Genomic DNA, 27,618 nt, shown 5'->3' with positions numbered 1-27,618 from the left:
AACTTGATTAATTTTATGCAGAACATCAAAGTTCACAGTGATTAACTCTTGCTTCAAATAACTATTTAGGAAAAGATCAATGAGTTTGGTCAAGACATCTTCTTGTTAGCCCAAACAACAAATGGAATTGGCGCGACAGCAAGACTATCAAGAGAAGGCTTTGAGAAACTGGTGAGTGATTATAAACTTGATGCATTCGTAACACCTGGTTCAAGTGTTGCACCTTTGCTTTTCATTCGAGGATTCCCTGGAATAAATGTGTCTGCAGAGTATGATAGTAAAGGTGTTCCATTTGGTATAAACTTTGGTGGTTTGAAAGGCTCAGAATCAAAGCTAATTGAGATTGCATATGAATTTGAAGAAAGCCCCTTCCAGTTTAACTTGCAAGAATAAGACCATTAAGTTTTTCAATACTTTGTCATATATATAGTCAATTTGCCTCAATACTGTTGTTGTATAATATATTAATATCTTTTTATGTGTCTTATTTGAACAAATTTACGTGTAATAAACTAATAACAGTTTCTTGGCTAAAGTGAATGTATTCTCGTTCTGTATGAATAACTTTTTTCTGTTTTTAGCTAGTTTGTAACAAAATATCTTGCATATCTTGGGTGCCGTGTAGACTTACTACAACTACATCTTTCACTTTAGCAACTTCTATATTTTCTTTTATTAATTGCATTGTTACAATATACTCTTATTGTTGTTCAATATTTAGAAAATGACTTTTTGGAAGGGGTTAATACGAATATATGATACAAGCAGAAGTATAGAGAAAATACAGATACAACATTTTCATTGAATTGCCAAAAACTTGCCCTTCTTATTCTGAGTTGAAGAATTGGCACTATACATCATTGTTGAGTTTAATTGTTCCAGATCTTCCTTACATACCCAACGGTAACCACAACTCTTCACTTGTATTATTTCTTTTGGATATTCACTCAAGGTGGCCAATTCAATACCATCAAGATCACATCTTCCCTCTTTTAAATGACTTGTATAATGATCAATGATCCTGTCCCGGGAGAAAAATATTAGCAACATATGATCTAATTCAGTTGTGATCAAATCTTTCTTAAGACGTATTGGAACCGCAAAATAACTTCCCCCAGACCGAAGACGAAAACCGCATCCAAGATCACCAGGATATTTCGGTTCTTCAGGCAATTGAGTTGGAGTATCATGTACAACAAATGTCACACAACATGCAATGCCAATAATCCAATTATTGTCATTCAGAATAGGAGATGGATCCAGCTTCATTGAACTACCCTCATTCTGATTGTTGAACCACCTTGGAATTTCAGTTCCTGGAATAACAACTTGAATGACGCATCTAGGTGAAGAAGATTGCATGTTCACCTGCACCATACAAATTAGATATACAGGGAGAAAATAAAAAGGGAAAAGAAAGGATGAGAAAATGAAGCTGGCACCTGAATCATTTTTATCATCCATGAAATAACTGTGACACCACAACTTTCTGTGTCACTCAAATTAGGGCAGTTGAACACAAATATTCCTCCATAGTAAAGTCTTCCATGGCTACCTTCTCCTATGGGCAAAAGGGTACTTGGCAACCACTTTAGTTGCTTACAGTACTGCAAGTTCAACTGCCTTAGCTTGGGAAGTTCATTGATGGAATGAGGTAGCGTAACAATATTGTTTCCCCCTATGTTTAAATCTTCTAAACAATGTAACAGTCCAATAGCATCCGGGATCTCAACTAGATTACAAAAACTTATGTCAAGAGTTACCAAAGGGAAATGAGACAAAGAAGGCACCAATAAACCAACTGAATCGGCACGCCTTCTAGAAGACGAAAAATTGAGAGGCCTTGTAAGAGCTTTGCATATGGAGGATGCCACACTTTGCTCGTTTTCTTTTGGTTTCTCTAACAACCGATATCCAATTAATTTCGAACAGCCAGATAAATTTAAATCACAAAGAGATCTAAGACCAAATACATTGCTCGGAATACTAACAAGACTTTTGCAGTTTGCCAGATTCAAGAAACTAAGCTTTTCTAGAGCACCAATGGATTTATCAAGGTGAACAAGTTTCACACATCCTTTAAGATTTATGTGCGAAAGATTTGGAGCCTGAGATAAATTTGGTATCTTTTCGAGACTTTTGGAATAACATAGCTCTAAATGTGTCAATTTATGTAGATCCTGCAATAAAAAAGAAAAGAGAAAGAATGAAAAAATTGTCCTATTGTTTTCATTCATATAAAATCAACATCGATAAGATATCTACTATACCTTTATTCCCTTCCAGAGTTCTTTGACGTTACTATAACGTAGGATTAATTTAACGAGTTGAGTTGGTTGAAATCTTGATGGCAAACATGTGAAAGGATATTCTTTCCAAGAAAGATATCCCAACTCATTAGAAAGAAAATGCAGCTTGCCTGAGAAATTCACTTTCACTTGGCCAAGTTTGAGTAACTTTAGGCGACTCATTTTTGATAAAGCTTTTAGTGACAACTCTTCTCTTATTTCATCATTTGTTGGCAAAACTATGGCTTCAACATTCTCTGCTGGCTGAAACATCACACCTTTTTAGAATATCAGATTTTTAAAAAATGTTAGCTAAGAACAATATTTTAAATAACTATTTTTACCTTGTTTTCTCGCAAGACATTGCTTAGATCCTTATGATTCCATAACCTGCTCCACTTTCTCGGTTTTTTGGGTGATTTTTCTCGAACAATACTTCTTCCCAAGTCTCTCAACAAATCGTGCATAGTGATCTTCCACCGATCACGGGTTATGAGTGATTTTTCAATGAGAACTTTTATACCATTATCAGGATGGAATCCTCGAATACGTAAAATATCTTTTACATAGTTTTCAATGTCATTGGGAAAAAAACAGGCAATATCAAGAAATATTTCTTTTTCCGGATCCTCAAGTCCATCAAAACTGATTCGAAGCACATCCATAATATCTTTTGTTGGAGTTTCTTTTAGTCTAACCAATGCACTACTCCATTCAGAGACATCTCGCCCAAACAAAAATGAGCCCAATACTTTAATTGCTAAAGGAAGTCCATTAGCATATGCTAATGCAGAATCTGTGAGGCCTTCATAATCTTTTGCAACATGATTACATTTGAAAGCTTTTCTGCAAAACAATTGGAGAGCATTCTCATCATTTAAGAGCGGAACTTTGAAAACTTCATCCGCTCCATACTCTGTCAATATATGCTCATCTCTAGAAACTATGATTATTCTACTCCCTCTACCTAACCATTCCCGTTTTAAAGCCAACTTCTCCAACTGAATTCTCTGATCAACATTATCCAAAACTATCAGAACCTTTCTATCGTGTAACATATTTTCAATCAAATTATCTGCCATTAAAATATTGCATATTAGAGAATCTTCTTCCATGAAAGCTGGACAAAGAAGCTGCTTTTTCATACCAAGTGAACCACAATCTCTATATGTTTTACTTACATCATCCATAAAGCATGAAACATCATACTGATAAGAGATTTTTTCATATAATCTGCTAGCAAGAGTTGTTTTTCCTATACCACCCATTCCACAAATCCCTACAACTCGAACATCATCATCTGAGTCCAAAACTAGAAGCTTTCCTAGTTTTTGTAGAGGGAACTCCATCCCAACTATATCATTAGATAGACTTGATGATGATCTGGGACCCAATATCTTGGTCACTGTTTTGACAATTTTTTCAATTTCAGCAGAATGTGACCTAGAAAGAACAAGAAAAAAAAGAAGAGAGAAACAAAAATCTTCACACAAGACAGCAGAAGAAAACCTACATATATAAGATATTGTAATAGATAATCTATCAAGTATCAACCATAATTGTGTATGTGAAGAAATAAAAATCATTTTTTATTTGTTTAAATAATGTAACTTGAAAAATATAGATATTAGTAAAAGTAGCATTAGTTATCAAGTTTGACTATATTGAAAGATAATATTAAAAGAAAATTACTTAGTAGAAGATTTTGGTTTGAGTGTTATTAACTTTTTTTTTTTTTTTTTATCAAAGATAGGAGATTCGACCCCAATCTCTTAATTCAGTATGTGGATACTATGCCATTTGAGCTATAACTCATTGGCTTGAGTGTTATTAACTTACAATTTATGAATTATACAAGTTGATAATATCATACAATTTATGCCAATGAGTAATAGTTCAAATGGCATAGACTCCCCATACTCAATTAAGAGGTTGCGGGTTCGAGTCTCCTATCTTTCCAAATTAGCCAATGAGTTATAGCTCAAATGGCATAGACTCCCCATACTCAATTAAGAGATCGCGGGTTCGAGTCACATATCTTTCCAAATTAGAGCCGATGAATGAGTTATAGCTCAAATGGCATAATCTCCCCATACTCAATTAAGAGGTTGCGGGTTCGAGTCTCATATCTTTGGTAAAAAAAAAATTGTAGTGTAATTTAATTGTTTATAAATTAGTATAAATAGGTGGTTGAGTTAACTTAATTTTGCATTCCACAAGTTAAGTAATGCAACAGGTGTTAAAGAGAAAATTATAAAATTTTATTGAGTGGTATGGCTCCAAATTTGTTTTATATATATCAAGTAATTAGTCGTTTTTTTATTAGAGAAGATCTATCTTGTATTTTTTTTTTATCTTGGTTATATTTGAATTGAGTGTTTACACCATTTAATTTAGTAATAATAGCTATTGTGGGTGTATTTGGGATTTTGGTTTTGCATAAAATAGAAAAAATTATCACTTACTTTATATTTCGTTAGAGATTTTGTTAAAGTAGAATACTTATTCAATTTTGTAACTTTGTTATATTATATTTTTTTATTGAAATATCAAATCAAAAGTTTACACTTGGGCGGCTCCACCTCTAAGGGTAGCTCTTTCCTCTTGTGTGTCCTAACAGAATAACAGATTTAATGTGTGACCTACGCGTTAGGCTAGCAACATCTCTACTAGCTGGAGTTTGAGTTAGATGCATCTAAGTTAACGTCAAAACCGTCATTAACTACGGTTTTCTAATACAAGTCTCCCAAACCAATTCAAACCATATAATTTCAAATACAACAAATCTTTGATCTTTCAAATATATAAGGTATCAAATCAAATCAGATAATCCTTTTTCATCAGGAATCTTTTCCAATCATATTTTTTCAATCAAAAAAATTGTAAGCATATTTCACAATTTTAAAGTGAGTACATACAAATACTTCAATGCTTCAAAAACAGATATTCAAGTAAAATCAAACATTTTGGAATAATGTAAAACTTCATAAAAAATATATATTGTATCATGCATAGTTGTTAGAACCGAACCGATCAGGCTACTGGATTATTGGGTCATTGGTTCAACCGGTAGGTCACTGGTTGAACCGCTTAACCCGGTCTTATTAACTAAAAAATAAAAAATAGTGAAAATTTTAAAATACATATTTTTACTAACATTTTAAGAATATCTAGCTATTTTAAAATAATATAGAACAGAAATAATAAGTATTTTGTTAATTTTACTCTATCATAAATATTTTATTTTATTTTATATTAAAATAAAAATTATTTTCAAATTTTAATAATTTATTAATTAATTTATATCTATTATACTATTATATACTACAAATATTTATCAAAAAATAATATTAATAAATATTATATAATTATAAAAAAAATAAATTTATAATTATTATTAAATAAAAATATAAAAAATTAAAAAATAAGTGAGCTTATAATTAAAATTAAAATAAATTAAATAAAAATAAATTATTTGATAAAATATATATATATATATATATATATATATATATTATAATTTATAAATATATTAACTAGAAGTATAACAGTGTAACATCCGAATTTTTGCGAACTAAATAATGATTTATTTATGATTCATTAACTTTGTTTAGAATTTTATTTTTTGAAAATATTTTTATTAATAGTAATTAAATTAAATTTTATGATACTTTAAATTTAAAAATTTATTAGGACCCTTATATATAATATTCATAATTATTGGATATTTTCTTATTTAATATTTTAAAGTTTTAATAATTTAAAAATAATAAAAATTTAATTATTTATTTTGAATAATTGAGATTTATAATTTAATGGTTTAATCTTATGAACTTAAAAAAGAAGAATTTAATTGAATTATCTCTAATTTAATGTTAAAGTACTTATTAAAAACTAATTAGCAAATTGATATATAAATAATATTTTTATAATAATTTTATTGAAATACATTTAATTTTTAATTACTACTCTACTATCTAATTTTATTAAAATCTCTAAAATTTCTTTACTTCTTTTTTTTTACCAAATTTAAATACCCACTCACTCTCACTTCTCACACATACGCGCTAACACTTCTCACTCACACTCTCTCTTGATCTGAAACCACAAGGAAAGAAAGAAAGGAGAGAAAAAGAAACAGAGGAAGAGGGGAAAACGGAAGAAGATGGGAAGAAGAGGAGAGGGGAGGAAAGAGAGAGACCGCACGACAAAGAGGTTTGGTCCTGCTGCCGTCATTGCCATCGCCGTCATGTCGTTATCACAGAGGAGAGAGATAGATAGAAGAGGAGCCCGCGTAAGAGAGAGAGAGAGAGAGAGAGAGAGAGAGACGAGACACTACCACAAAGAAGAATGGAGCTGTATTGCTGTCACCGCCGAGCAACTGCCACCGTCGGAGCTCGCCATTGAGGCTGCTAGATCCCCTACTTGCCTGCTTCGCGTTCTGCCCTTGCTCTGCTTCGCTGGGGGCTGAGCCCTGCCTCTCCGCTGTTCGTCAAAGCTTGTGGTGTTGCTGCGGGAGTCACTGCTAGAGGAGAGGAACAGCCGCCACCGCTGTTCTACTGTGTCCTTTACCGTCAACGCTGGAGAGGATCACCGGAGCTGCTCATGCTCCATCCCCTTGTTTCCTTTGGTAAGACTAATCTTATTCTGTCTTTTCTTGCCGTAAAGCTCTATTATTGATTCTGTCCTATCTTGATTCGCTTTATGCCTTTGCTCTTGTTGGATTCACTGCCATTTTTACTGTGGTTGTCCCATGTTGTTGCTACTAGGGCTGCCAGTGATGATGCTGACATTGCTCCATTGATTTGTGTGTATATTGGTAGGAATGAAGCTTATGTTATTGCAGCCGCAACTTTCTGCTGCTCCGATTCAAATTTCGTGTTCTTTCATTCCATTGTACTTTAACCTTCTTCACCTTTTATCTTGAAACTCTGAGTTTGGTTTCTTTGGTCCCTTGGGACCAATTTATGAGTAGGATTTACATTTATAATTGGTTAGCTTTGCATCTATAATTATTTTATTTTGATATACGTTGCTTTGAACTTATAATTACACTTACATATTATTATCAAAAGATTTTAAATTAGATTGAATAATCGATTTATTAGAACTAAATATTTATCTTTGTTAAGTTCATCTTAATATGCACATGAGACTATATTTTTTTATGAGGCTATATGCATGTTTGATGAAGCTTTATATTATTTTAAAATATTTGATTTTATTCGAATATGATTTTTTTGAAGGATTGAAGTATTTTTTACTATTCGCTTATTTTGAAATTGTGAAATATGTTTGAAATGCCTTAAGATTGAGAAAATATGATTGAAAAAGATTTGGATAAAAAAGTATTATTTGATTTGATTTGATATATTATATGTTTGAAGACTGAAGAATTTGTTATATTTGAAATTATATGTTTTGAATTAGTTTAGGAGGTTCGTATTAGAAAATCGTAGTTAACGGCAGTTATGACGTTAACCTAGATGCATCTGACTCAGACCTCAACTAGCAGGAGCGTTGCTAGCCTAACGTACAGGCCACACGTTGGATCTATTATTCCGTACGGACACACGAGAGGAAAGTGCTACCCTTAGAGGTGGAGCCCCCCGAGTGTGGACTATTTGATTTGATTTCTGTATGAGAACTCTCTTATTGATTCACTCATTCATATAAATTATTATTTTCTAACTAAAATTATTTTTATAATAGTGTTTATATAGTTTCATGTGAATTATAGATGTACTGTCTAGTCACTGGGTTTCAAAACTCACTCCGTTTTTCTAAAAATATTTTTCAGGAATAAATATTTGATTATGTGAGCCTTTCTATTCAAGAGTAATGATCTGCAATGGGTATCTATTCTTTGTTGAGTTCTTAGACGTCATCTGCTCCATATGTCACAAGCAGGATCCATCTATATTTATTTATTTATTTACTTTATTTTTGTTAAAAATATGTAATTATTTATTCTAGAAACTATAAATTTATCAAAAATATTTGTAACCTTTTATTTATCTTATATTTGAATCTATTAGGCTTGCTAGGGACTATTTCTCTAAGCGCCAGTCATGGCTCATTGTGGGTTGTGACAAAGTGGTATCAGAGCTTAGGTTTAATCTGTGTAATATGGAGCAAGTGTCTTGTGGTAGGATCACAATTGTATAAATAGAAGCGCGCCTATTTGTATAAATTGTGGCACTATCAAAGGCCTATAGGAATGTCATCTTTGTTCTCTGTGTCATTGTCTCTTCTGATTATTGTGATCATGCGTCCTTTGCCGCTTCTTAGTACTCCTGTCCTTTTTCTTGTACCCAATCTTAACTTATCCTTTGGTAGATTTTTTTGAACGTGTTTTTGTAATGGCGCCTATTTGTACAAATTGTGACACTATCAAAGGCCTATAAGAATGTCATCTTTGTTCTCTGTGTCATTGTCTCTTCTGATTATTGTGATCATGCGTCATTTTCCGCTTCTTACTACTCCTGTCCTTTTTCTTGTACCCAATCTTAACTTATCCTTTGGTAGATTTTGTTGAACGTGTTTTTGTAATGGTTTCAGTTTGGGTTCTGGTTCGCGATTTCTCTCGTAGCTAGTTTAATCCTCCCCGATTTTTGGCGAATGTATGCTTTAATCTTCTTCATCTTCATGTTGTTCTCTATGATTTCTAACGTCAGTATTTTAGGAATTACTTGGAAGATTCGAGTTGTGTTTGCTGTGAATTACTATCTAATTCCTTAAAGTTAAACAATTTTTTTTACAAGAGTTTTTCCCTTGTTACTTTCAACTGATTATTATAAATCATGTATCGTGAGTTAAAATATCTAGCGTTGTCACATTTTGTGGTATGGTTGTTGGGCATGATGCATACAGGGTTAGAAAATTATAACATGCGAGGAATAGTTCTTCTAAACTCCTCCTTTAATCGTTAAGTTTGGGAATGCTAGGTGTTCTTCTTAGGTTAGTTTGTGTTGAAGTATGCGCTTTGATCATGCCGCATGATTTGACGTATCATTCTATCTTTTATCTTCATATTGGGAGCTCCTTGTTTTATTTCTTCTCGAAATGTGATTTGATTCTTTTGCTTCATCTCCTACATCTTATACATATCTCGATCTAATCGTGCTGCTACGTCTTCTCTCTCCACCATCGCTGTAGCTATGTAATGTCTCTCTTCTAGTTTGTGTACTTCTCTTGACATCTTGATTTTTGAATAATTGATTATTGAATATTGATTACTTGTTCTGTTTAGAATATAGATTAGTTCAATTTTCATATTTCTATCTTTTTATATTAGTTCAGGTGTTTTTCCTCTTTATGAGGTGAAAATACAGTGTGTGATTAAGCTTAATTTATAGAGTCTTGATTTGCCTATGTATGATTAAACCTTGTTACTTTATGTAAAGGTGAACTAATTAACATTATGGAGCCTTAATTTCCTTGTCATTTGAAGTTAATTAAAGATAAATGAAAGGAGATAACAAGATAGGCCTTAGTTTGCTTTATTTTTATTTTTATTTTTGCTTGCCATTTAGGTTCACTAATCCATCTTCATTAAACACAATGTAATAGTTCTTTCACTACCTTGCATGTAATTGTTTGTAGTTCTTGATTTATCTTTTATTCCTTTTTGGATCTTGGACATAAAACATTTCAAAGTGCTGAGTAAAAGCATTTGCTTCATTGTTACATGTTATTTCCCTTTAATTTCTTGCATTCCTTTGATTAACTGTTGTACTGAATTTGGACATTTATGAGAATTCAGGATTGTCAATATTTGAAGGAATATGTCTGGACAATACAATCAACATAAACATAATACATAATGAGGAGTATGAATGAATCAGTTTGGCCCTTGATTTGCTATTGTTATGGAATTTAGTATTTCGATGAATTCAATTACTGATCTGTCATTTTTGCTTTTGAACCTTGGTTTGTAGTTGTCGCATCTGATTCAATCCCAAATTTCATACTTGATTTTCATTAAACAAAGGAAAAATTATTTGGTAATGTTATTGAGAAAAGATTTATAAGAAAAGATTCGCATACTTGAAAGAATGTTATATCCTTATTATTTGGTAAGGTTATTAATTGAGAAAGGAAACTTCATGATTTTTGCACCCTTCTTCCCTTCAAGTAGGAAATAGTAAATGAAAGAATTTGAAATAATTAGTACATTGAGAAGAAAGAGAGAACTATGAGAGCGAAGAAAGAGAGAACTATGAGAATTGCTCAACTCTACTTTTATATAGGCAGATTACTGATCTTTAGTTTGCTATTGTTATGTGATATGAGATTGCTGATTATTATTGCTTCTGAATGTAATGGTATTTCTGCTCCCTCTATATTCGCTGCATCACATTCTCTATTCTGACCATCAGCAGCCTTCTTCAACTTTAACGCATCAAAATATAACTCATTTTATACTCGAATACAATTCACTTACAACTACTTATTTGTGGTTCAATTCATTAACTCAAAGAAGCTGTACAATGCTTTTAGGTAGAAATATTAAAGAAAAATCTTTGTTCGAAGTTAAATTCCAATGATTAACACCACCTATTCTTTTATTAACTTTATAGGAGACTTTCACCTCAATTTTTTTTTCTTTGAACACAACTTGATTCTTTTTCAACCACATTTCATTTGTTTATGCATATCCTTGTTTAATTGTGCACCTAGGTATCCTCCAGAGATCTTTAGCAAAAACCCTTGCCCCTAACTGCTATTAAGAACCAATTTATGAATCTTGTATCCTTTGTTTTAACTTAATTCCGTTTGACGTGATAGAATTTATGCATTTTTCATTCTTTTGAAATGTTCGTCTCATATTTTTTCTTTGAGCACGTGAAATGACTCTCTTAGTTTTATCAATTATTAATGAATGTCCTATTTGATTGTGTTCCTAATATTCTTTTAAATCTTTGTGAATATGGCCATTGACTTTAGTGATCAATTCTTGTGAGCTTTGTACTTCTTTTATTCAGTTTGAACTTTTTCGACTTAATACTCTATCTTTCCTTTTATTGTTCTTATCAAAGTTTCTTGATTCAGATTTCTTTCTAGAAGACTTTGTTGTTTCTATACATTATTGCTTAATTGTGATCCTAAACACCCTTTTGAATTCCTGCGAATACCGTCCGTGATGTTTGTTCTTCTCTTCCTAAGTTTTGTATCCCATTGAGTAAATTCGAACTTGTTTCGATGTCATGTGCGATTCCTAGATATAGCCAGTGATACGTTAGTTCTATAGAACACGAATTGTGGATGCAAAAGGTGAAACTTGTAAGTGTGCAACGTTACAAGGAGTTGTGAAGATAAGTTATGCTGAAATTTGAAAAGTTGAAATTCCAAGTTTTGATGTGAGACAGGTTGCTACCATGGATATATGACATATGTGCAATAGAATAAAGAGATTATGAAGTAGGAGTGATCTGAGGAGAAAGTTAAGGAAATATGGTACAAGTTGAAGAGTGCTATATGTGTTTGTCTTATCAAGAGAACAAGAATGTGTGTGAATGTTAACTTTTTAACACAAACCTATTTTATAACACTGGCACTAGCTTATACTTCTTTCTCATGTTTATTATATGGCCAAAAAAAAAAAATTCCGTAACATTTTGCAAATTATGTAAATTTTCGAAGACAAAATTTTTTGTAAGGAGGGTAGAATGTAACCCGAATTTTTGCAAACTAAATAATGATTTATTTATGATTCATTATCTTTGTTTAGGATTTTATTTTTCGGAAATATTTTTATTAATAGTAATTAAATTAAATTTTATGATATTTTGAATTTAAAAATTTATTAGGACCCTTATATATAATATTCATAATTATTAGATAATTTCTTATTTAATATTTAAAAGTTGTAATAATTTAAAAATAAAAAAATTGATTATTTATTTTGAATAATTGAGATTTGGAATTTAATGGTTTAATCTTATGAACTTAAAAAAAAAGAATTTAATTGAACTATCTCTAATTTAATATTAAAGTACTTATTAGAAACTAATTAGCAAGTTGATAAATAAACAATATTTTTATAATAGTTTTAATGAAATACATTTAATTTTTAATTACTACTCTACTATCTAATTTTATTAAAATCCCTAAAATTTCCTTACTTCTTTTTTTTTACCTAATCCTAATTTTAAATCCCACTCACTCTCACTTCTCATACATACGCACTAACACTTCTCACTCACACTCTCTCTTGATCTGAAACCACAAGGAAAGAAAGAAAGGAGAGAAAAAGAAACAGAGGAAGAGGGGGAAACGGAAGAAGATGGGAAGAAGAGGAGAGGGGAGGGAAGAGAGAGACCGCATGACAAGGTTTGGTCCTGCTGCCACCATTGCCATCGCCATCGTGTCGTTGTCACAGAGGAGAGAGATAAACAGAAGAGGAACCCGCGCACAAGAGAGAGAGAACGAAACACTGCGACAGAGAAGAATGGAGTTGTACTAATGTCACCGCCGAGCAACTGCCACCGATGGAGCTCGCTATTGAGGCTGCTAGATCCCCTGCCTGCCTGCTTCGCATTCTGCCCTTGCTCTGCTTCGCTAGGGACTGAGCCCTGCCTCTCCGCTGTTCGTCAAAGCTTGTGGTGCTGCTGCGGGAGTCACTGCTAGAGAGGAACTGCCGCCACCGCTGTTCTGCTATGTCCTTTACCGTCGATGCTGGAGAGGATCACTGGAGCTGCTCATGCTCCATCCCCTTGTTTTCTTTGGTAAGACTAATCTTGTTCTATCTTGTCTTGCCGTAAAGCTCTATTATTGACTCTATCCTATCTTGATTCTCTTTTTGCTTTTGCTCTTGTTGGATTCGCTGCCCTTTTTACTATGGTTGTCCCATGTTGTTGCTACTAGGGCTGCCAATGATGATGTTGTCATTGCTCCATTGATTTGTGTGTATATTGGTAGGAATGAAGCTTATGTTGTTGCAGCCGCAACTTTCTACTGCCCCGGTTCAAATTTCGTGCTCTTTCATTCCATTCTACTTCAATCTTCTTCACCTTTTATCTTAAAACTCCGGGTTTAGTATCTTCGGTCCCTTGGGACCAATTTGTGAGTAGGCTTTACATTTATAGTTGGTTGGCTTTGCATCTCTAATTATTTTATTTTGATATACGTTGCTTTGAACTTATAATTACACTTACATATTACAATCAAAGGATTTTAAATTAGATTGAATAATCGATTTATTAGAACTAAATATTTATCTTTGTTAAGTTCATCTTAATATGCATATGAGACTTGTTACGATGGGTAACCGGAGATTGTTGGGCTGGACTCGCTGGGTTGGCCCAACCGTCTGAGGAAGGAAGCCTTCGAGCGGGTCTGCACCTTGGGGGCCTCCGTCCGACTTGTGAGTATGAACAAGTGGGGGTGGTACCTGCAAAGACACTCTGATGCCAAAGTCAGCAAAGGGAGCAAAATAGGTCTAGAGAGTATTGGCTTCTGAGATACCTGAGAAGTGTCAGTGTATTTATAGGGATGAACCAATAACCACCGTTGGGGTAGTTCCACCTTTTAAGGGGAATAACCGTCCCTTTATCTTAGGGGGTTGAGATATGGCTCTTGGAAGTGGTTAGAGAGATTCTCGGGGCAGTTATCCTCTTGAGGGAGGGTTTATCTGCCAGCTGATCCTCGTACCGACTTCTTTAGAGCAAGTCGTGAAGATAGACGACTTCATGGCATCTGGTTTGCGTAGTGTGAGGCTCAACTCTTTTGGGTTGGGCCTTTTTACTTGGATCCTGGGCCTTAGCGTTGGGCCAGGGTATGAACAGTGCCCCTACTCGAGCACAATTTCTCTTCAAGATTTGGGTTCGAGTATTCTACTCGGGGTCGTAGCCGACTTGTTGGGGGACCGACGTGATGGTCTGGAACCGACGTGTCTGTTTGTGACCTTTTGGTTCTTACAGTTACGTCTAATTAGACGTCGCGTCTGTTAGGGATTTGCGTAGGGATTGATGGCCTTGGTAACGGTGCATTTTTATTAATGACTGCTCTATTTTTACCATTGTGCCCCTAGTTCATTTATAAATACTTTCCCTCTCTTTCGTTATTTCGTTTCTATGATTTTTTGAATTTCCTCTTCTTCTTCATTTGTTCGTGGTGTAACCTCCGTTCGAAGGCTTTCATCTTCCTTTCTCTCACTCACAGACAAAGGTTAGTCCTTTTCTTCTCTTCTCCACGAAAAATGTTTCTTGTTTGCATGTTTTTATTTCTTAGAGAGAATTTGGTTCGTAGGTTCTGACTCCGTATTCCCCTTAGAGACCATATTTTTTTTTCTTTTCCTTTTTCCTTTGTAGGTTTTTCTCACCTTTTTAGGAAAAAAAATGGTCTCCGTAGAAATTCTTGCTCAATGGGTCGATGTCACGGTTTTAGGAGAGGAACCTTTGGTTGACGTCGAATTTATCACCCACCTTCGCACTCATCACAGGCTTTGTACTTCTGAGGAGGATGAGCCGAAGTATGAGTTAGTGGTCCCAGGTCCGGAGGACCGGGTGTGCTTCGGGAGGGTCACTGAGGCGGCCCCTCCTTTCTTTTTTATGTACGAGAGCATGATTACCCGTTTGGGTATTTTTCTTCCATTTTCTGACTTCGAAATGTCTGTGTTGCGTCACTGCCGAGTTGCTCCTACTCAGCTTCACCCCAACTCTTGGGGTTTTTTGAAAATTTACCAGTTTATCAGCCAAGCCCTGGAGTTTCTGACTTCCTTGAAGATTTTCTTCTATCTTTTCCATATGACCAAGCCCTTTAGTGGGCAAAATAATAAACAACAATGGGTGTCCTTCCGGGCTATACAAGGTCGGAGGGTTTTCACCCTTTTTGATGAATCTTTTCATGACTTCAAAAATTATTTTTTCAAAGTGCAAGCTGTAGAGGGTCACCACCCCTTTTTCCTGGATGAGAATTCTTCCCCTCGCTTCCCTCTGTATTGGTTGGAGGCCTCCCCCTGTGAGAAATATGATCTGGATGACCTGGATGAGGTGGAGGCTGCCATTGTGGGGTTCCTCCGAGAAGTATGGGGGAGGGCCCCATATATGGATACTAAAAAATTTCTCCAAGGGTCTCCGACCTTTGTTCAGACACAATTAGGTAGCTTTTATTTGTTTTATTGGATTTCCGACTTGTCTGACTATCTTTTTCCGACTTGTCTAACCTTTTGGCTATTACTTGTTTTTACAGAGATGGCGAGGAGGAATTCGAATGAGTCTTACCAGAGGGTCCAGGAGGCTAGGGCGAGGTCCCGGGCCAGGACTGGTGGTGCCAGGGCAGTTATCTCTCCCCCTCCTCCTCCCCGAAATTTGGGGACTCCTTCTGAACCCATTGTGATTTCTTCTTCAGCCTCTTCTCAGCCGCCCCCTTCTCCCCGACCTTCTCCTGAGCCAGAGAGGAAGAAGCGCAAGGCTTTGGAGCCTGACTCTTCTTTGGAGGGTGAGGTAAAAATGGATGCCCCTGCATTCATCCGAAAATACATCTACCCCCATACTCGTGTAGGTATGGATGATATTTCTGTCCGGAACCACCTTACCTCTCTGGCTGAGGAGAGTATCAGGGCGGCGGGGGTCTGTGCCAAGCTCTTAGATATTTTCGAGAAGACCCCTCTTAGCTCTTTGGGTTCAACCTCAAAGGTTGAAGAGCTAGAGGGAAGGCTTCTCATGTATCAGGAGCATGAGAGGGAGTTGAAGAAGGAAATTATCAATTTAAGGGAGGAGAGAGACAGCCTTCGGGAGAAGGAGAGCAAGCTGCAGGCTCAGTGTAATATGGAGGTGGGCCTGAGGAAGACAGCACAGGAGAGTTACCAGAGCTTGTTCGAGGACCTTGTGGTCGTTAAAAAAGATTTGCTGAGTGCTCGGACAGCTTACACCGAGTTGGAGGACTCTATTGCTGAGGGATCTGAGGAGGCCTGGAGGGTTTTTAAGGAGCAAGTCGTGGTCATTGCCCCTGACTTGGATCTTTCTCCTTTAGATCCCGACAAGGTTGTAATTGATGGGGCCATAGTTGATCCCCCAGTTCCCCAGGTTGTCACCGAGTCAGATTTGAAGACTCGGGGGCAAAGAATCATTGAGTCCCCTCCTCGTTCGAAGGATGCTCCGAGTTTCTCGAAGCCTCAAGGGTCCTCCTCTCCGACTCCTATGGATACTTCTCTCCCTGGTCCTAACGCTGCTCCGACTATTCTTCCTGGTTCTGGTGGCGATCCATCTACTCCTCTGAAAAAATAACTTTGTTGGCTATATGGAGACCCGGCCTGTGGGTCCCCCCTTTTTTTTAACTCTTTATTGTTTGTTGGTGGTGATGATAACTTAACATTTCTCTGGCCCCTTTAAGGTCGTAGACAAAATATTTATAAGTACCCTTTTTTGGATAAGGGTTTAATACCAAAAAGAAAATAACCTTTTTGGTATAAGGGTTTTTAGTTACCTTTTTTGTGTGCATGCTTTTCTGTTTTAGGTTTCGAAAAAACCTTTTTTATCTTTGTTTTGAAAAACATTTTCCTTGGCTGACTGTCCCTTTCTTTAAGTTAAGTTTTCCTTAACAACTCGGGACAGCCTTTTGCCTTGGTGCTTTCAATAGGTTTCCTGATCTCTTTTTGGTATTCCTTATACTCAATTTTTGATTTATTGAACTCTTATGATTTAGGTTATTTTTGCAATGCGTTTCCTTGTTTCTCGGTTTTTCCGACTTGTAAGTCAGATAATTTCTGAGTTTATTACGATCGACTTTTATAACCTCTTTACATCGACTTGTACCTCGTCGTTTTATCCTGACAACCATCTAGGTCGGTTCATGGGATTTTCACGCTTTGTCGAGCTTAAGTCGGCGCGTTTCGTAGAAAGAAAAAACTAGAAGGAATTTATAAGAGATATTTGTAAAATGAAAAAAGATCTTTATTTATTGGGGAGGTACCTTATTGCTACTAAGGGTTTTTGACAGCCTATTTTTCCTTAGCCTCTACTATGATGCCTCGTTAAAAACCCTTCTCCAGAAAAAACCTTTTTACTTTCGGGAAAAAATCATGAAGTTAGGAAAAGAGTACATCAGGGAGTAGAGTTCGCTTTTAACTGTAGTACCTTTTCATATTACAAGCATGCCACGACCTTGGTAATTCGGTGCCATTCAAGTCGGTCACTTTATAATAACCTTTTCCTAAGACCTCATTGACTTTGTATGGTCCCTTCCAATTAGCAGCGAGTTTTCCTTCCCCTGATTTGTTAACTCCAATGTCGTTTCTGATCAAGACCAAGTCATTTGGGGTGAAGGTTCTTCGAATGACTTTTTTGTTGTATCTTGTAGTCATTCTTTGCTTCAGCGCTGCTTCTCTTATCTGGGCTTCTTCTCAGACTTCGGGGAGCGAATCGAGCTCCTCTTTGTGCCCCTGTATGTTTCCGATCTCATCATGGAGAATCACCCTTGGACTTTGTTTGCTGATTTCTATTGGTATCATGGCTTCTACGCCATAGACTAATCGGAAGGGCGTTTCTCCAGTGGCGGATTGGGGCGTTGTCCTGTAAGCCCATAACACTTGTGGGAGCTCCTCAGCCTAGGCTCCTTTTGCATCTTGTAGCCTTTTCTTTAGCCCTGCCAGTATGACTTTGTTGGCTGTCTTGGCTTGTCCATTTGCTTGCGGATGCTCCACCGAGGTGAACTGGTGTTTAATCTTCATACTGGCCACCAGGCTTCTGAAGGTAGAGTCGGTGAACTGGGTTCTATTATCTGTAGTGACGGAACATGGTATCCCATACCTTGTGATAATATTTCTGTAGAGGAACCTTCGACTTCTCTGGGCTGTGATGGATGCTAGTGGTTCTGCTTCTATCCATTTTGTGAAGTAGTCTATTCCCACAATCAAGTATTTGACTTATCCCGGGGCCTGGGAGAAAGGGCCTAACAGGTCCATCCCCCATTTTGCAAAGGGCCATGGGGAAGTTATACTGATTAGTTCCTCAGGGGGAGCCACGTGGAAATTTGCATGCATTTGACATTTTTTCACAAATTCCCTGGCATCTCTCTGCAAGGTCGGCCAATAGAATCCAGCTCGGATTACTTTCCTGGCGAGCGACCTGGCTCCGAGATGATTTCCGCAGATCCCACTGTGGACCTCCTCTAATACCTCGGTGGTTCTCGAGGTCGGTACGCACTTTAACAATGGTGTTGATATCCCTCTTCTATAGAGAATATTTTTCACCAGAGTGTAGTGTTGTGCTTCCCTTCGGATTTTCTTAGCCTCTTTTTCCTCCTAGGGGAGGATGTCGAATTTCATGTATTTGACCAAGGGGTTCATCCATCTGAGGTTTAGTCCGGTTACCTCAAGGACCACTTGCTTTTCCTCCGTTTTTACCACAGAGGGTTCCTGGAGAGTTTCCTGGATTAGGCTTCTGTTATTCCCTCCTGGCTTGGTACTTGCTAACTTGGATAGGGCGTCTGCTCTGCTATTTAGATCCCGAGTTATATGTTTGATCTCGGTTTCTGCAAAGCGCCCAAGATGCTCCAGAGTTTTTTCCAAGTACCTCTTCATATTTGGGTCTTTTGCCTGATACTCTCCACTTATCTGGGAGGTCACCACTTGGGAGTCGCTATATACCATCACTTTTGTAGCACCGACTTCTTCTGCCAGCTTCAACCCGGCAACTAGGGCTTCATACTCTGCCTGATTATTTGAGGCTGGGAATTCAAATTTGAGGGAAACCTCTATTTGGGTTCCCCTTTCGTCCACTAATATTATGCCTGCACCGCTCCATGTCTTATTTGAGGATCCATCTACGTAGTATTCCCATGTAGTTGGCTTTTTCTCTTGATCTCCTGCGTATTCTGCTACGAAGTCGGTAAGGCATTGGGCTTTAATTGCCGTCCGAGTTTTATATCTCAAGTCGAACTCGGAGAGCTCTATTGCCCATTGAACCATTCTCCCTGCAACGTCCGTCTTTTGGAGGATCTGCTTCATGGGTTGGTTCGTGCGGACTCTTATTGTATGAGCTTGAAAGTAAGGTTGTAGCCTTCGTGAGGCTATCACTAAGGAGTAGGCAAACTTCTCTAGCTTGTGGTACCTTAGCTCGGGGCCTTGTAGAACTTTACTGATGAAATACACCGGATGCTGACCGACCTCGTCTTCTCTTATCAGGACTGACGCGACAGCCTTGTCTGCTACAGATAAGTATAGGACGAGGTCTTCTCCAACTACAGGTCGGGTCAGAATCGGAGGTTGACTCAAGAATCTTTTGAACTCCTGGAACACCTCTTCGCATTCAGGAGTCCACCCGAACTGACATCCCTTTCTCAATAAGGAGAACAGTGGGAGGGATTTTAGTGCTGATCCTGCCAAGAATCTGGAGAGGGCAGCAAGTCGGCCGTTTAGCTGTTGGACCTCTCTTAAGCAAGTCGGGCTTTTCATTTCTAGGATAGCTCTACACTTATCGAGATTTGCTTCGATCCCCCTTTGAGTTAGCATAAACCCTAGAAATTTTCCAGCTTCCACCGCGAAGGTACACTTTGCGGGATTTAACCTCATCCCGTGTGACCTTATGGTGTCAAATACTTGTGAGAGGTCTGTTAAGAGGTCGGCCTCTTTCTTGGTTTTCACCAGCATGTCGTCTACATAGACTTCCATTGAGCTCCCAAGGTGGAGAGCAAACACTTTGTTCATCAGCCTTTGGTATGTGGCTCCCGCATTTTTTAATCCAAATGGCATGACCACATAGCAAAAATTTGCTCTGGGCGTGATGAATGATGTTTTTCCTGGTCTGGCTCATACATCGGGATTTGGTTATATCCCGAGTAGGCATCCATGAACGACAAGTATTGATACCCTGAGCTAGAGTCTACAAGGGTATCAATACTCGGGAGTGGATAAGGGTCCTTGGGACATGCCTTATTTAAGTCGGTGTAGTCGACACACATTCTCCATTTGCCGTTTTGCTTCTTGACTAGAACCACATTTGCTAGCCATGTTGGATATCTGACTTATCTGATGAAGCTGGCTTCTAGGAGTGCCTGCACTTGCTCTTCTACAACTAAGGCTCGTTCCGGACCGAGCTTGCGTCTTCTCTGCTGTACAGGTCGGGACCCTGGGTATACCGAGAGCTTGTGGGACATAAGTTCGGGGTCTATCCAGGGCATGTCGGAGGCTTTCCAGGCAAAGAGGTCAGAATTGTCTCTTAGAAGCTTAATCAACCCTTGCCTTAGGGTTTTCCCTAGGTTGGCTCCTATGTTGGTATTTTTTCCTTCCTCTTTGCCGACCTGTATTTCCTCAGTTTTTACTCCCGGCTGTGGTCGCAGCTCTTCTCGGGCCCTTACACCGCCGAGCTCTATGGTGTGGACTTCTTTGCCTTTTCCCCTCAAGTTGAGGCTTTTATTGTAGCACTTTCTTGCCAACTTTTGATCTCCCCTCACCGTTGCTATTCCTGCTAGGGTCGGGAATTTCATGCAAAGGTGCGGAGTTGACACCACCGTTCCGAGTCGATTAAGGGTAGCTCTGCCGATCAAAGCATTATATGCTGACCCTACGTCGATGACTATGAAGTCTATACTCAGAGTTTTGGATTTTTCCCCTTTTCCAAAGGTAGTGTGTAGGGGTAGAAATCCTAGTGGTCTTATTGGTGTGTCACCCAGTCCATACAAGGTGTCGGGGTAGACTCTTAATTCTTTCTCATCCAACCCTAGTTTGTCAAAAGCGGGCTTGAAAAGGATGTCCGCTGAGCTCCCTTGATCTAATAGGGTTATGTGGAGATGGGCATTGGCCAAGATCATAGTAATTACTATTGGGTCATCATGCCCAGGGATTATTCCTTGCCCATCTTCTCTTGTGAATGAAATAGTGGGGAGGTCGGATGACTCTCCTCCGACCTGGTAGACTCGCTTGAGATGTCTTTTGCGAGAGGACTTGGTGAGTCCCCCTCCCGTGAATCCTCCTGAGATCATATGGATATGTCTCTCCGGAGTCTGTGGTGGTGGGTCTCTTCTATCCATATCGTCTCGCTTTCTCTTCGCATGACCATCCGACCTTTCTATGAGATATCTGTCGAGCCGGCCTTCTCTAGCCAGTTTTTCTATCACATTTTTAAGGTCGTAACAGTCGTTTGTCGAGTGACCATATATTTTATGGTACTCACAGTAGTCACTGCGACTCCCCCCTTTTTTATTTTTAATGGGCCTGGGAGGTGGCAGCCTTTCAGTATTGCAAATTTCTCTGTATACATCCACTATGGAAACCTTTAGAGGAGTATAAAAGTGATATTTCCTTGGTCTATCGAGACTGAGTTCTTCCTTCTTCTTGGGCTCCCTCTCCCTCTCTTTTGTTGAGGGGAGATGCCCAGGTCGCCAACTCGAATCTCTCAGTCTAGCATTTTCCTCCATGTTGATGTACTTTTCAGCTCTTTCCTGTACATCACTTAAGGAGGTGGGGTGTCTTTTAGATATGGACTGTGAGAAGGGACCTTCTCTAAGCCCATTGACTAACCCCATTATGACTGCCTCGGTGGGCAGGTCTTGGATTTCCAAACATGCTTTGTTGAACCTTTCCATATAGGCTCGTAAGGATTCTCCGACCTCCTGCTTTATTCCCAGGAGGCTTGGCACATGTTTTACTTTGTCCTTCTGGATGGAGAATCTCATCAAGAACTTCCTTGAGAGGTCTTCAAAACTGGTGACCGACCTCGGGGGGAGGCTGTCGAACCACTTCATTGCTGCTTTCGACAGGGTAGTCGGGAAAGCTTTGCATCGCGTAGCGTCAGAGGCATCAGCCAGATACATCCGACTTTTGAAATTGCTTAGGTGGTGCTTCGGATCTGTGGTTCCGTCATAGAGGTCCATATCGGGGCTTTTGAAGTTCCTCGGAACTTTTGCCCTCATTATATCCTCGCTGAAGGGGTCCTCCCCTCCTAGGGGCGACTCCTCTCAATCATCACGGGGGTTCCGACCTTTGAGGGAGGATTCTAACTTCAAGAGTTTTCTTTCTAACTCTTTTCGCCGTTCCATCTCCTCTTTTAGGTTCTTTTCAGTCTCCCTTTGTCGCTCCCGTTCTTGTTCCAATTGTTCCAGGCGGCTTTGGTGGACATGGACTAATCCCATAAGTTCAGTTGCGTGGGACTGCCCGTCCTTCTCCGATTCGCGCCCTTCTGAGGAATTTACCTTCGGATTTTTGACTCCGGAGGTACCTTCTCTGTGTTGATCGTTGGTTCCCTGGTGGAGGGTTAGGTCCACGTCATTATTTCCGGTGTCCAGATTCTCTTGTTCGGAATCTGTCTCCACATGACCCTCCTCAGGGGATCTGTCCGCCATCATTGGTTGATCTCTCGGGTCCCCGGCAACGGCGCCAATGTTACGATGGGTAACCGGAGATTGTTGGGCTGGACTCGCTAGGTTGGCCCAACCGTCTGAGGAAGGAAGCCTTCGAGCGGGTCTGCACCTTGGGGGCCTCCGTCCGACTTGTGAGTATGAACGAGTGGGGGTGGTACCTGCAAAGACACTCCGATGCCAAAGTCAGCAAAGGGAGCAAAACAGGTCTAGAGAGTATTGGCTTCTGAGATACCTGAGAAGTGTCAGTGTATTTATAGGGATGGACCAATAACCACCGTTGGGGTAGTTCCACCTTTTAAGGGGAATAACCGTCCCTTTATCTTAGGGGGGTTGAGATATGGCTCTTGGAAGTGGTTAGAGAGATTCTCGAGGCAGTTATCCTCTTGAGGGAGGGTTTATCTGCCAGCTGATCCTCGTACCGACTTCTTTAGAGAAAGTCGTGAAGATAGCCGACTTCGTGGCATCTAGTTTGCGTAGTGTGAGGCTCAACTCTTTTGGGTTGGGCCTTTTTACTTGGATCCTGGGCCTTAGCGTTGGGACAGGGTATGAACAAGACTATATATTTTTATGAGGCTATATGCATGTTTGATGAAGCTTTATATTATTTTAAAATATTTAATTTTATTCAAATATGATTCTTTTGAAGCATTGAAGTATTTGTTGCTACTCGCTTATTTTGAAATTGTGAAATATGTTTGAAATGCCTTAAGATTGGAAAAATATGATTGAAAAAGAATTGGATGAAAAAGTATTATTTGATTTGATTTGATATATTATATGTTTGAAGACTGAAGAATTTGTTATATTTGAAATTATATGTTTTGAATTGGTTTGGGAGGTTCGTATTAGAAAACCGTAGTTAACGGCGGTTATGACGTTAACCTAGATGCATCTGGCTCATACCTCAGCTAGTAGAGGCGTTGCTAGCTTAACGTGTAGGCTACACGTTGGATCTGTTATTCCGTACGGACACACGAGAGGAAATTGCTACCCTTAGAGGTGGAGCTGCCATAGTGTGGACTATTTGATTTGATTTCTGTATGAGAACTCTCTTATTGATTCACTCATTCATATAAATTATTATTTTCTAACTAAAATTATTTTTATAATAGTATTTATATGGTCTCATGTGAATTATAGATGTACTGTCTAGTCACTGGGTTGCAAAACTCACTCCATTTTTCTAAAAATATTTTTTAGGAATAAATAGATTATGTGAGCCTTTCTATTCAAGAGTAATGATCTGCAATTTGTATCTATTCTTTGTTGAGTTCTTAGATGTCATCTGCTCCATATGTCACAAGTAGGATCCATCTATATTTATTTATTTATTTATTTTATTTTTGTTAAAAATATGTAATTATTCATTCTAGAAACTATAAATTTATCAAAAATATTTGTAACCTTTTATTTATCTTAAATTTGAATCTATTAGGCTTGCTAGGGACTATTTCCCTGAGCGCCAGTCATGGCTCATTGTGGGTTGTGACAGACAGCCTGGTGGTTGTGACTGTCACTTTTTTCATTGAGGATAGGGTTCGAAACCCGCCCCACCCGTTTTGAAAAATTTTAACTTCCAGCAGTTCGGTCGGACCGGTCTTATTGAGTTTGACCGATTTTCACCGGTTTACTCTGCATTTGACCGGTTCATACCGGTTCTCTACTTTGTTCGGTTCAATCAGCAGATCGGACTAGTTTAAGATTCGGTTTACCAAATTTTCGGTCGAACCGACTAATTTGGTCCGGTTTTAATAAGTTTGGTATCATGTATAGTTCCTAAAGTATAAACTTCACAAAAAGGAATTATTCGATTCTAATAAATCAATTATTCTAATCAATTTAAAATCGTTCAAGGCAAATATAGTGAGTATAATCTAAAGATCATAATAGATATATGTCAAAATAATTATAGATGCACAATCAAATAATTATAAATATAAAGTCTACTCATTATTTGGTTCCAAGGAATCGAAGATACTGAACTCGGAGTGCCAAAATCCAAAGTGAGGAGGATTGAAGTAGAATGAAACGATTGAGCGCAAAATTTGGATTGGGGCAGCAACAAGGTGGAACTGGTGATAGTTTAGGTTTGTGAAAGGAACGGTTCAGCTCCAGTAGCAACCAAGTTTCACTCGAACGGCGACGGCGACGGTAACAGTAGCCGCAGCGGATGGTCCTCCTCCTTTGCGTTTTTTCTCTCTTTGCGAACTCCTCTCTCTTTGAAGCCCCAACTCTGCAACCGCAACGACGACATTAGCAGCAGCAATGCCAGTAATGACGGTGACAGGAACGAGCTCCTCTCCCTTCCTCTGTTCATCACATCTCCTTCTCTTTCAGTCTCGCATCCCACCTCTCTCCTCGTTCGTCTCTTTCTATTCCTCTCTAGCTCAACGGTGGCAACGGCTTTCCCTTGTTTCCTCCGGTGCCGTCATCTTCTACTTCTCTTCTATATTTCCTTTCCTTCTTCCACGCTTTTCCGTCTTGTGTTCTCTTTCATTCTTTCTCTCTCTTCGGGCCTCCACACCTTCAGCCGCGAAGACAATAGCTACAACTTTCCTTTCTCTCCTTCCTCTCTTCTTTTCTTCCTTCATCCTCTCGCTCTATTTTCCTGATCTTTTCTTTTCTTCATCATTTCAGATTGTGAGAGTGAGTGAGGAATGTGGGTGTGTGGATAGAATTAGAGAAAGAAGAAAAATAGGTAGAAATCATAGTTATCAAAAATTCAGAATCGAATCGGTGATCAAACTGATTATGTTATTGGATTATTAGGTTATTGGTTTAATTGGTAAGTCACGGGTTGAATTGATTGACTCAGTCTTATATAAATAAAAAATAAAAAATAATAAAAAATTTAAAATTAAAATTTAAAATACATATTTTTATTAATATTTTGCTATTCTAAAATAATATGGAACAGGAATAATAAGTATTTTGTTAATTTTACTCTATCATAAATATTTTTATTTTATTTTTATATTAAAATAACTATTATTTTAAATTTTAATAATTTATTAATTAATTTATATTTATTATACTATTATATACTACAAGTATTCATTAAAAAATAATATTAATAGATATTATATAATTTTAAAAAAATAAGTTTATAATTATTGTTAAATAAAAATATAATTAATTTAAGAATGAGTAAATTTATAATTAAAATTAAAATAAATTAAATAAAAGTAAATTATTTGATGAAAGATATTTATATATTATAACTATGGTAGAAATGGATCCACCGTTTTATTTATTTATTTATTCATTCTGGTTATTATATATACTTTGCTTGCACACTTCGTTTTCTAAGCTCTTAATTGAGTATGGGGAGTTTATGTCATTTGAGCTATTAGAGCTCTAAGTGAAATTATATGTCAAACTTATTTTAAAGATGTCATTTATAAAATTCGAGAATTGAGATTTAACGATTTGATGATCGCATCAACTTTAAAATGTGAAAAGCTCAGTATGATAGTTGTTTATACAAGGTGCGTTAGTATTGTGCTTGATATCAAAGAGAAGAAACCGGACTCTATAAAAAAAATGACATGATGTAGAAAAAACGTCGATCAAAAAGCTCTTTCCACCATTCTTTTATTCATCATGAATAATTTATAGCACGAGGTTGTTTTTAAGAAGACAGCTGCCATATTTTGGACCAAGTATTTCTATCATTTGGTTTTGAGTATCGATATATTTTGTGAGTGTATTTTTGGGACCTAGTTTTGGGTAAAATATTACAAATACCATTATATATTTCGTTAAAGATTTGATTAAGATATTATCTAATTTTATAATTTTATTATATCATATCTTTTAATAAAATATTTGATATTCTCTGTGTTGAAAGTATAAATTTTATGCTTCCTCTCGTTCGCTCGGTTTAATAAACAGATCAATGAAATCTTTGAAACGTGTTAGTTAATGTTAAGAGTGTTGAGCAAATTATTTCAAAAGAATAAATAGCAAAACAGATAACTGGTAACTTACTTATCCTTGAGATCCCAGCCAGAGAGACTGGCTACTTGTGTTAGAGCTGCCCTCCATCTTCGCACTTGCTCCATCATCTCTGCATCTTTTTTGAATCTTTCTTCGTGTTCCACAAAGGCTTTTTCGTAATTTCCACTTTGCTTTCTCACCTCAGATGGACTCACATCACAGAAAACAGGCAGAACACGGTGTCCCGGTATGTTTATGCAATCAGCTATCTTTGCGAGTTCTTGCAAGCACCATTTGGAAGAAGCATAGTTCATAGAGAAGACAACAATCAGAACCTGTGATCCTTCAATAGCTTGCAGAAGACCTGCTGATATAGGTCCTCCTTTCTCGAGCCTAGTATCATCCCTAAAGGCAAGTATGCCGTGTCTGCGGAGAGCAGCACAAAGATGATCGGTGAAGTTGAAGCGAGTATCGCCTCTGAAACTCACAAACACATCATATTTCCAATTCTTACTGTGGCTGTGAGACAAGGTGCTTTGGATTCTCATGCAATCCATTGTATGTGTACACTTTGATTATGCAACAATAATAAGGATTAGTTCTTACGAAAATGAGATGCATACTGAAGATGGGGAAAGATATATATATGGGAGCTACCCACATAAAGTTACTTAAAAAGTCTTTAATAATTAAAATTTAATCTATATAATCAATCAAATTGTGATATTTTTGTCAAAATTAGATCAAATAAATTAATTCAACCAAAAATTTAATAAATTAAATTTTGAATCGATCTAAATTAATATTTTTTTTATATAAAAAATAACTATAATATTCTTATTATAAAAAAATAATTAAAATATTCTTATTATATATATTAATCTTGAAAATCCTAAATTCTAATCCTATGATGACATAGAGAGAAGAGAAGGGTTATGATTTAGAATTTTTTAAATATATATATATATTAAGTCATTTTCTATAACAAGGATATTGTAGTTATTTTTATAAAAAAATATTAATTTAGATCGGTTCAAGATTTGGTTTATTGATTTTTCGATCAAACCGATTTGTTTAGTCTAATTTTGAC

At 37.2% G+C, this 27,618-nt stretch overlaps 1 protein-coding gene across 1 annotated transcript; it reads right to left on the bottom strand.

Annotated features, from left to right (window-relative positions):
* Positions 1-698: 698 nt before the first annotated feature.
* On the bottom strand, positions 699-27,140 carry LOC107632254 (disease resistance protein RUN1). Its single transcript, XM_016335956.3, has 5 exons — positions 26,580-27,140; positions 2,633-3,731; positions 2,271-2,552; positions 1,443-2,180; positions 699-1,368 (listed from the first exon to the last, which is right to left on the bottom strand). Exons 1-5 carry the CDS (start codon positions 27,083-27,085, stop codon positions 799-801), a joined length of 3,195 nt encoding a protein of 1,064 aa, XP_016191442.1. The 5' UTR covers positions 27,086-27,140; the 3' UTR covers positions 699-798.
* Positions 27,141-27,618: the final 478 nt, after the last annotated feature.

Source organism: Arachis ipaensis, chromosome B3 (assembly GCF_059453495.1).
Source record: "Arachis ipaensis isolate K30076 ecotype BB chromosome B3, ASM5945349v1, whole genome shotgun sequence".
NCBI classification, from domain to species: domain Eukaryota; kingdom Viridiplantae; phylum Streptophyta; class Magnoliopsida; order Fabales; family Fabaceae; genus Arachis; species Arachis ipaensis.
The sequence above is the reverse complement of the archived record's forward strand: the minus strand, read 5'-3'. Positions and strand labels throughout refer to the sequence as shown.